Source organism: Teleopsis dalmanni, chromosome 1 (genome assembly GCF_002237135.1).
Source record: "Teleopsis dalmanni isolate 2A chromosome 1, ASM223713v2, whole genome shotgun sequence".
NCBI lineage: Eukaryota > Metazoa > Arthropoda > Insecta > Diptera > Diopsidae > Teleopsis > Teleopsis dalmanni.
This window is the reverse complement of record NC_051846.1, coordinates 110937367-110949020: the sequence shown is the minus strand read 5'-3', so window position 1 is coordinate 110949020 and position 11654 is coordinate 110937367. Positions and strand designations below refer to the sequence as shown.

General features: G+C 27.3%; 3 protein-coding genes across 3 annotated transcripts; all 3 read right to left on the bottom strand.

Annotated features, from left to right (window-relative positions):
- Positions 1-606: 606 nt before the first annotated feature.
- LOC119665552 (endoplasmic reticulum chaperone BiP-like) lies at positions 607-1154 on the bottom strand (the record flags this gene model as incomplete). Its single annotated transcript, XM_038074779.1, has 1 exon — positions 607-1154. A coding segment is annotated over one exon (366 nt), but the record flags the coding sequence as incomplete, so codon positions are not given.
- Positions 1155-6120: 4966 nt separating this feature from the next.
- Positions 6121-6977, bottom strand: LOC119665551 (endoplasmic reticulum chaperone BiP-like). Its single transcript, XM_038074778.1, has one exon. The coding sequence runs from the start codon at positions 6975-6977 to the stop codon at positions 6303-6305; it is 675 nt and encodes a 224-aa protein (XP_037930706.1). The 3' UTR covers positions 6121-6302.
- Positions 6978-10039: 3062 nt separating this feature from the next.
- Positions 10040-10896, bottom strand: LOC119665550 (endoplasmic reticulum chaperone BiP-like). Its single transcript, XM_038074777.1, has one exon. The coding sequence runs from the start codon at positions 10894-10896 to the stop codon at positions 10222-10224; it is 675 nt and encodes a 224-aa protein (XP_037930705.1). The 3' UTR covers positions 10040-10221.
- Between the last annotated feature and the right edge of the window lie 758 nt (positions 10897-11654).

The following is an 11654-nucleotide window of genomic DNA, read 5'->3' as shown; positions in this document are numbered from 1 at the left end:
CTTAAAAAATCATATACCAGAAGTCAGAAAAATTTTAGTACAGAATAAACTTTGAATATAAAACACTAATTATTACAATTATTTAAAAAAAATAGAATATTCACATATTAATTATAATTAATTCAAATGTGCGCTTACTTATTTATGCACAACAGTTGAAATTGCATTGATAAGTGTGGGATATTATTAAATGTCAAAAAAAGCTTAAATTTGGCTAATTTTAACAAAATAATAAACTTAAATTGACTCCGTTTTTCAATTCCGGCTTGATCCTCTCAGCGTCGTTGCTATCTAGGCTCAGGTTTTAAAATATGCTGTTAACTTCTTAATGTGAGCTATTGGCAACGCGTCTCTAATATGTGCATACATATGTTAAAAAAATTGGTAAATGTTTTACGAACTACGATATATCAGAGCATTTTAATGAATTATAAATTAATAAACTTTGAACTAAAATAAATTGTTATACTTAACTAACATTTTTGGTTTAAATGAAGAAGAATACGAAGCAAATTACCATTTCTTTGTAAATACTGAACACGAACAGTCGCTTTATTTGTATACGTGTCTTCAATCCTGAATCGTAAATAATGAAAGTCAAAAACATATGTTTATATTATTTTTAATCGAAATAAATTATAAAACGCTTCGTAAAAATCGAAGAGTTTATGGTAGCTTATTACAAATGAATGTTGCAAAGTTATCAAACAAATTAAACAGTTAATTAAGTGCGAATCAGTCTAAGTTGATTTCAAAGTTCCATTAAAACTAAATGGTATAACTACACTTTACAGTTCATCTTTCAAATTATCACTATCTTCAGAGGGTGGAACACCACCAGCGCCTTGGTACAATTTAGCAATAATTGGTTGAACAATGCCTTCTAAGTCTTTTTTCTGCTTTTTGTTTTCTTCTGCATCTACATCCACGTTTTGTTCCATCCATTTAATGGTCTCATCAATGGCAGATTCAATTTTTGTTTTCTCGTCATCGTTCAATTTGGCACCTAATTTTTCTTTATCGCTTATTTGGTTCTTTAAACTATATGCATACGATTCTAACTCAGTACGCGAATCGACTTTCTCTTTTAATTTTTTGTCTTCGTCGGCAAACTTTTCAGCGTCGCGAATCATGCGATCAATATCCTCAGGTTTCAAAGTTTATTCTGTACTAAAATTTTTCTGTCCTCTGGTATATGATTTTTTAAGATAAAAGGTTTTTCTTTTCAAAGAAAATTAGTTTCTGAACTTTGGCACTCGATTACTTTTAAGTTAATCGACCAATCTATAAATGTTATTACATCAAATGAAAGCTTGATGTGTCCTCTTTCGATTAAGCTTATTTGCAGAAAAATGGTATCTTTGCTTTTAAAGATATAATTAATTTTGTATCAAAGAAAATTAGTTTCTGAACTTTGACACTCAATAACTTTTAAGTTAATCCACCAATTATTAAATATTATTACATCAAATGAAAGCTTGATGTGTCCTCTTTCGATTAAGCTAATTTGCAGAAAAATGGTACCTCTGCTTTTAAAGATATAATTAATTTTGTAATGTAACCTATTTTTACAAAATTTTATTTTCCTTATTTTGAAGAAAATTTTTTCTATATTATGTAAAAGGCGATTATATTTAGAAAAACAAACATATTGTTTATTGTTAGAAGCTTTTTAGTTCATAATTTTTGGTCAAGTAACAAAGTTTTAATTAAATAATGTTTGAAAATGACATCTCTATCTTCATCGCAGCACTGCTCCTAAGTTAATCAAACAACCTATACAAAATTTTGCATTATATGAAAGGTAATTTTATCCTCTTTCGAATGAGCTATAAAAGAAAAAAATGGTTTAAAAGTTATTAATAAATTAGTGATCCCATCTTTTGGAGCTGATTTTTATTTTTCATTTTTCATACAAATTACATCATTTACACATAAAAGTTGAATGTAGATAGTAAATTAATTAAATTTTCTACTTAATAGTGCCTTTTGCTGCATTAAATTTAATAAAATAATAAATTTTTCCTTAATTAAACTATACTGCATTTTTCATGCGGCGAAAAATGTTCCAATTCCATTTTGGACTTATCGTCGACGCTACCTTCACGCACATTGTTTTTTAATGATTTTTTAAGTAAAAAAAGTCAGTTTTTTCAAAAAATATGATTTTTTTATTTTTTGAATATCTCAGCTATTACGCAACATACAGATATGGGGTGTATACCAAATGAAAGATAATTGAATTTTCTATCTAAATCATATTTCATACTTGGTGAAAAAGCTTAAATTTGGCTAATTTTGACAAATTAATAAACTTAGAAAAATTTCGTGTTCCAATTCCGGCTTGGTCCCCTCAGCGTCGTTGCTATCTAGGCTCAGGTAAAAATTCCTCATTTTTATTGTAATTTCTATGATATAATTGAAATATTTTGTTGATATTTTACAATTATGCATTATATTGTATATCTAAACATTTTTCATCCTTACTTTTTTAAAAACAAGTGTTTTAAAAGAAATAATAATTTTCATGTTTGATTAAATTTCCTGGGGTGAAGACAAAATGAATCTTTCTCATTTATGTTGCAATTGGAAGTGTGTTTTATTATCTTTAAAGGTTTTTGTGTGCAATTGGATCTTTATTATAGTTCTTTTTTAATTAATATTTTTAAGTATGAAAGTCGCTTTTTCTCTTCAAATATTCATTAATTCATTTATTCGCAAACTTGCGTAAAAAAATACAAACATCTTATTGATACTTGAAATTTAGATGGCGCTGGCACGCCTGCCTGGAGTTTGCTCCGAATTTGGCGCTGTGAGGTGGAGGTATTTTTCAAATAATTGGATTTTAGGTAAAAAATGGACAGTTTTTAAAAAATAATTGTGAAAACAGTTTTTTCACAATTTCTACGATTTTTATGATTTTAAGGTTTTTGGAAAGGAAATTTTATTGTCTTTGAAAAAAAATTGATTATCAGAAGCGGTCGAAAAAATTTGAGATTTCTTGGTAGGAATTACAGTATTACGTTGAATTAATTTCGAATGAGCCATAAAAGAAAAAAATGGTACCTCTAGTTTAAAAGTTATTAATAAATTAGTGACCCCATCTTTTGGGGCTGATTTTTATTTTTCATTTTTCATACAAATTACATCATTTACACATAAAAGTTGAATGTAGATAGTAAATTAATTAAATTTTCTACTTAATAATGCCTTTTGCTGCATTAAATTTAATAAAATAATAAATTTTTCCTTAATTAAACTATACTGCATTTTTCATGCGGCGAAAAATGTTCCAATTCCATTTTGGACTTATCGTCGACGCTATCTTCACGCACATCATTTAAATTAATTGTACTTAATATGTGAATATTCTATTTTTTTTAAATAATTGTAATAATTAGTGTATTATATTCAAAGTTTATTCTGTACTAAAATTTTTCTGTCCTCTGGTATATGATTTTTTAAGATAAAAGGTTTTTCTTTTCAAAGAAAATTAGTTTCTGAACTTTGGCACTCGATTACTTTTAAGTTAATCGACCAATCTATAAATGTTATTACATCAAATGAAAGCTTGATGTGTCCTCTTTCGATTAAGCTTATTTGCAGAAAAATGGTATCTTTGCTTTTAAAGATATAATTAATTTTGTATCAAAGAAAATTAGTTTCTGAACTTTGACACTCAATAACTTTTAAGTTAATCGACCAATCTATAAATATGAAGACATTAAATGAAAGTTTGAAGTGTCCTCTTTCGACTAAGCTAATTTGCAGAAAAATGGTACCTCTGCTTTTAAAGATATAATTAATTTTGTAAAGTAACCTATTTTTACAAAATTTTATTTTCCTTATTTTGAAGAAAATTTTTTCTATATTATGTAAAAAGCGATTATATTTAGAAAAACAAACATATTGTTTATTGTTAGAAGCTTTTTAGTTCATAATTTTTGGTCAAGTAACAAAGTTTTAATTAAATAATGTTTGAAAATGACATCTCTATCTTCATCGCAGTACTGCTCCTAAGTTAATCAAACAACCTATACAAAATTTTGCATTATATGAAAGGTAATGTTATCCTCTATCGAATGAGCCATAAAAGAAAAAAATGGTACCTCTAGTTTAAAAGTTATTAATAAATTAGTGACCCCATCTTTTGGGGCTGATTTTTATTTTTCATTTTTCATGCAAACTACATCATTTACACATAAAAGTTGAATGTAGATAGTAAATTAATTAAATTTTCTACTTAATAATGCCTTTTGCTGCATTAAATTTAATAAAATAATAAATTTTTTCTTAATTAAACTATACTGCATTTTTCACGCGGCGAAAAATGTTCCAATTCCATTTTGGACTTATCGTCGACGCTACCTTCACGCACATTGTTTTTTAATGATTTTTTAAGTAAAAAAAGTCAGTTTTTTCAAAAAATTTGATTTTTTTATTTTTTGAATATCTCAGCTATTACGCAACATACAGATATGGGGTGTATACCAAATGAAAGATAATTGAATTTTCTATCTAAATCATATTTCATACTTGGTGAAAAAGCTTAAATTTGGCTAATTTTGACAAATTAATAAACTTAGAAAAATTTCGTGTTCCAATTCCGGCTTGGTCCCCTCAGCGTCGTTGCTATCTAGGCTCAGGTAAAAATTCCTCATTTTTATTGTAATTTCTATGATATAATTGAAATATTTTGTTGATATTTTACAATTATGCATTATATTGTATATCTAAACATTTTTCATCCTTACTTTTTTAAAAACAAGTGTTTTAAAAGAAATAATAATTTTCATGTTTGATGAAATTTCCTGGGGTGAAGACAAAATGAATCTTTCTCATTTATGTTGCAATTGGAAGTGTGTTTTATTATCTTTAAAGGTTTTTGTGTGCAATTGGATCTTTATTATAGTTCTTTTTTAATTAATATTTTTAAGTATGAAAGTCGCTTTTTCTCTTCAAATATTCATTAATTCATTTATTCGCAAACTTGCGTAAAAAAATACAAACATCTTATTGATACTTGAAATTTAGATGGCGCTGGCACGCCTGCCTGGAGTTTGCTCCGAATTTGGCGCTGTGAGGTGGAGGTATTTTTCAAATAATTGGATTTTAGGTAAAAAATGGACAGTTTTTAAAAAATAATTGTGAAAACAGTTTTTTCACAATTTCTACGATTTTTATGATTTTAAGGTTTTTGGAAAGGAAATTTTATTGTCTTTGAAAAAAAATTAATTTCATTGCGGTGCACACGCGGATATAATGATTACAGTAAAGTAAGCTAAAAAAATGCTATTTTTTTACCAATTTTTTAATATAAAATTAAAATATCTAATTGAGGTTTTAAAATTGTGTTTTGTGATGTATTTCTGAACATTTTGCATTTTTAGTTTTTTGATTTGGATGATATTTAAGCTGTTTTGATATCGAACTTTAATACGATTTTGCCCAAATTCTGTATGTATAATTTTTCTGATTTTTACTTTAATTAAAACCTAGTTTTATTATCTTTCAAGTGAATATTCGTACATGTCGGGGCCGTTTGTGGTTGTTTTTTTAATAATTTTTTAAGTAAAAAAGTCAGTTTTTTCAAAAAATTTGATTTTTTATTTTTTGAATATCTCAGCTATTACGCAACATACAGTTATGAGGTATATACCAAATCAAAGATAATTGAATTTTCTATCTAAATCATATCGCTAACTTGTTGAAAAAGCTTAAATTTGGCTAATTTTAACAAAATAATAAACTTAAATTGACTCCGTTTTTCAATTCCGGCTTGATCCTCTCAGCGTCGTTGCTATCTAGGCTCAGGTTTTAAAATATGCTGTTAACTTCTTAATGTGAGCTATTGGCAACGCGTCTCTAATATGTGCATACATATGTTAAAAAAAATTGGTAAATGTTTTACGAACTACGATATATCAGAGCATTTTAATGAATTATAAATTAATAAACTTTGAACTAAAATAAATTGTTATACTTAACTAACATTTTTGGTTTAAATGAACAAGAATACGAAGCAAATTACCATTTCTTTGTAAATACTGAACACGAACAGTCGCTTTATTTGTATACGTGTCTTCAATCCTGAATTGTAAATAATGAAAGTCAAAAACATATGTTTATATTATTTTTAATCGAAATAAATTATAAAACGCTTCGTAAAAATCGAAGAGTTTATGGTAGCTTATTACAAATGAATGTTGCAAAGTTATCAAACAAATTAAACAGTTAATTAAGTGCGAATCAGTCTAAGTTGATTTCAAAGTTCCATTAAAACTAAATGGTATAACTACACTTTACAGTTCATCTTTCAAATTATCACTATCTTCAGAGGGTGGAACACCACCAGCGCCTTGGTACAATTTAGCAATAATTGGTTGAACAATGCCTTCTAAGTCTTTTTTCTGCTTTTTGTTTTCTTCTGCATCTACATCCACGTTTTGTTCCATCCATTTAATGGTCTCATCAATGGCAGATTCAATTTTTGTTTTCTCGTCATCGTTCAATTTGGCACCTAATTTTTCTTTATCGCTTATTTGGTTCTTTAAACTATATGCATACGATTCTAACTCAGTACGCGAATCGACTTTCTCTTTTAATTTTTTGTCTTCGTCGGCAAACTTTTCAGCGTCGCGAATCATGCGATCAATATCCTCAGGTGTCAAACGATTTTGATCATTTGTTATGACAATTTTTTCTTTATTGCCAGTTCCTTTATCTTCAGCACTTACTTGCAAAATGCCGTTAGCATCAATTTCAAAGGATACTTCAATTTGTGGAATACCGCGTGGAGCTGGTGGAATTCCAGTTAAATCAAATTTACCTAACAAATGATTATCTTTTGTCATTGGTCGTTCACCTTCATATACTTGAATAGTGACTGTATGTTGATTATCAGAAGCGGTCGAAAAAATTTGAGATTTCTTGGTAGGAATTACAGTATTACGTTGAATTAATTTCGAATGAGCCATAAAAGAAAAAAATGGTACCTCTAGTTTAAAAGTTATTAATAAATTAGTGACCCCATCTTTTGGGGCTGATTTTTATTTTTCATTTTTCATACAAATTACATCATTTACACATAAAAGTTGAATGTAGATAGTAAATTAATTAAATTTTCTACTTAATAATGCCTTTTGCTGCATTAAATTTAATAAAATAATAAATTTTTCCTTAATTAAACTATACTGCATTTTTCATGCGGCGAAAAATGTTCCAATTCCATTTTGGACTTATCGTCGACGCTATCTTCACGCACATCATTTAAATTAATTGTACTTAATATGTGAATATTCTATTTTTTTTAAATAATTGTAATAATTAGTGTATTATATTCAAAGTTTATTCTGTACTAAAATTTTTCTGTCCTCTGGTATATGATTTTTTAAGATAAAAGGTTTTTCTTTTCAAAGAAAATTAGTTTCTGAACTTTGGCACTCGATTACTTTTAAGTTAATCGACCAATCTATAAATGTTATTACATCAAATGAAAGCTTGATGTGTCCTCTTTCGATTAAGCTTACTTGCAGAAAAATGGTATCTTTGCTTTTAAAGATATAATTAATTTTGTATCAAAGAAAATTAGTTTCTGAACTTTGACACTCAATAACTTTTAAGTTAATCCACCAATTATTAAATATTATTACATCAAATGAAAGCTTGAAGTGTCCTCTTTCGATTAAGCTAATTTGCAGAAAAATGGTACCTCTGCTTTTAAAGATATAATTAATTTTGTAATGTAACCTATTTTTACAAAATTTTATTTTCCTTATTTTGAAGAAAATTTTTTCTATATTATGTAAAAGGCGATTATATTTAGAAAAACAAACATATTGTTTATTGTTAGAAGCTTTTTAGTTCATAATTTTTGGTCAAGTAACAAAGTTTTAATTAAATAATGTTTGAAAATGACATCTCTATCTTCATCGCAGCACTGCTCCTAAGTTAATCAAACAACCTATACAAAATTTTGCATTATATGAAAGGTAATGTTATCCTCTTTCGAATGAGCCATAAAAGAAAAAAATGGTTTAAAAGTTATTAATAAATTAGTGATCCCATCTTTTGGAGCTGATTTTTATTTTTCATTTTTCATACAAATTACATCATTTACACATAAAATTTGAATGTAGATAGTAAATTAATTAAATTTTCTACTTAATAATGCCTTTTGCTGCATTAAATTTAATAAAATAATAAATTTTTCCTTAATTAAACTATACTGCATTTTTCACGCGGCGAAAAATGTTCCAATTCCATTTTGGACTTATCGTCGACGCTACCTTCACGCACATTGTTTTTTAATGATTTTTTAAGTAAAAAAAGTCAGTTTTTTCAAAAAATTTGATTTTTTTATTTTTTGAATATCTCAGCTATTACGCAACATACAGATATGGGGTGTATACCAAATGAAAGATAATTGAATTTTCTATCTAAATCATATTTCATACTTGGTGAAAAAGCTTAAATTTGGCTAATTTTGACAAATTAATAAACTTAGAAAAATTTCGTGTTCCAATTCCGGCTTGGTCCCCTCAGCGTCGTTGCTATCTAGGCTCAGGTAAAAATTCCTCATTTTTATTGTAATTTCTATGATATAATTGAAATATTTTGTTGATATTTTACAATTATGCATTATATTGTATATCTAAACATTTTTCATCCTTACTTTTTTAAAAACAAGTGTTTTAAAAGAAATAATAATTTTCATGTTTGATTAAATTTCCTGGGGTGAAGACAAAATGAATCTTTCTCATTTATGTTGCAATTGGAAGTGTGTTTTATTATCTTTAAAGGTTTTTGTGTGCAATTGGATCTTTATTATAGTTCTTTTTTAATTAATATTTTTAAGTATGAAAGTCGCTTTTTCTCTTCAAATATTCATTAATTCATTTATTCGCAAACTTGCGTAAAAAAATACAAACATCTTATTGATACTTGAAATTTAGATGGCGCTGGCACGCCTGCCTGGAGTTTGCTCCGAATTTGGCGCTGTGAGGTGGAGGTATTTTTCAAATAATTGGATTTTAGGTAAAAAATGGACAGTTTTTAAAAAATAATTGTGAAAACAGTTTTTTCACAATTTCTACGATTTTTATGATTTTAAGGTTTTTGGAAAGGAAATTTTATTGTCTTTGAAAAAAAATTAATTTCATTGCGGTGCACACGCGGATATAATGATTACAGTAAAGTAAGCTAAAAAAATGCTATTTTTTACCAATTTTTTAATATAAAATTAAAATATCTAATTGAGGTTTTAAAATTGTGTTTTGTGATGTATTTCTGAACATTTTGCATTTTTAGTTTTTTGATTTGGATGATATTTAAGCTGTTTTGATATCGAACTTTAATACGATTTTGCCCAAATTCTGTATGTATAATTTTTCTGATTTTTACTTTAATTAAAACCTAGTTTTATTATCTTTCAAGTGAATATTCGTACATGTCGGGGCCGTTTGTGGTTGTTTTTTTAATAATTTTTTAAGTAAAAAAGTCAGTTTTTTCAAAAAATTTGATTTTTTATTTTTTGAATATCTCAGCTATTACGCAACATACAGTTATGAGGTATATACCAAATCAAAGATAATTGAATTTTCTATCTAAATCATATCGCTAACTTGTTGAAAAAGCTTAAATTTGGCTAATTTTAACAAAATAATAAACTTAAATTGACTCCGTTTTTCAATTCCGGCTTGATCCTCTCAGCGTCGTTGCTATCTAGGCTCAGGTTTTAAAATATGCTGTTAACTTCTTAATGTGAGCTATTGGCAACGCGTCTCTAATATGTGCATACATATGTTAAAAAAAATTGGTAAATGTTTTACGAACTACGATATATCAGAGCATTTTAATGAATTATAAATTAATAAACTTTGAACTAAAATAAATTGTTATACTTAACTAACATTTTTGGTTTAAATGAACAAGAATACGAAGCAAATTACCATTTCTTTGTAAATACTGAACACGAACAGTCGCTTTATTTGTATACGTGTCTTCAATCCTGAATTGTAAATAATGAAAGTCAAAAACATATGTTTATATTATTTTTAATCGAAATAAATTATAAAACGCTTCGTAAAAATCGAAGAGTTTATGGTAGCTTATTACAAATGAATGTTGCAAAGTTATCAAACAAATTAAACAGTTAATTAAGTGCGAATCAGTCTAAGTTGATTTCAAAGTTCCATTAAAACTAAATGGTATAACTACACTTTACAGTTCATCTTTCAAATTATCACTATCTTCAGAGGGTGGAACACCACCAGCGCCTTGGTACAATTTAGCAATAATTGGTTGAACAATGCCTTCTAAGTCTTTTTTCTGCTTTTTGTTTTCTTCTGCATCTACATCCACGTTTTGTTCCATCCATTTAATGGTCTCATCAATGGCAGATTCAATTTTTGTTTTCTCGTCATCGTTCAATTTGGCACCTAATTTTTCTTTATCGCTTATTTGGTTCTTTAAACTATATGCATACGATTCTAACTCAGTACGCGAATCGACTTTCTCTTTTAATTTTTTGTCTTCGTCGGCAAACTTTTCAGCGTCGCGAATCATGCGATCAATATCCTCAGGTGTCAAACGATTTTGATCATTTGTTATGACAATTTTTTCTTTATTGCCAGTTCCTTTATCTTCAGCACTTACTTGCAAAATGCCGTTAGCATCAATTTCAAAGGATACTTCAATTTGTGGAATACCGCGTGGAGCTGGTGGAATTCCAGTTAAATCAAATTTACCTAACAAATGATTATCTTTTGTCATTGGTCGTTCACCTTCATATACTTGAATAGTGACTGTATGTTGATTATCAGAAGCGGTCGAAAAAATTTGAGATTTCTTGGTAGGAATTACAGTATTACGTTGAATTAATTTCGAATGAGCCATAAAAGAAAAAAATGGTACCTCTAGTTTAAAAGTTATTAATAAATTAGTGACCCCATCTTTTGGGGCTGATTTTTATTTTTCATTTTTCATACAAATTACATCATTTACACATAAAAGTTGAATGTAGATAGTAAATTAATTAAATTTTCTACTTAATAATGCCTTTTGCTGCATTAAATTTAATAAAATAATAAATTTTTCCTTAATTAAACTATACTGCATTTTTCATGCGGCGAAAAATGTTCCAATTCCATTTTGGACTTATCGTCGACGCTATCTTCACGCACATCATTTAAATTAATTGTACTTAATATGTGAATATTCTATTTTTTTTAAATAATTGTAATAATTAGTGTATTATATTCAAAGTTTATTCTGTACTAAAATTTTTCTGTCCTCTGGTATATGATTTTTTAAGATAAAAGGTTTTTCTTTTCAAAGAAAATTAGTTTCTGAACTTTGGCACTCGATTACTTTTAAGTTAATCGACCAATCTATAAATGTTATTACATCAAATGAAAGCTTGATGTGTCCTCTTTCGATTAAGCTTACTTGCAGAAAAATGGTATCTTTGCTTTTAAAGATATAATTAATTTTGTATCAAAGAAAATTAGTTTCTGAACTTTGACACTCAATAACTTTTAAGTTAATCCACCAATTATTAAATATTATTACATCAAATGAAAGCTTGAAGTGTCCTCTTTCGATTAAGCTAATTTGCAGAAAAATGGTACCTCTGCTTTTAAAGATATAATTAA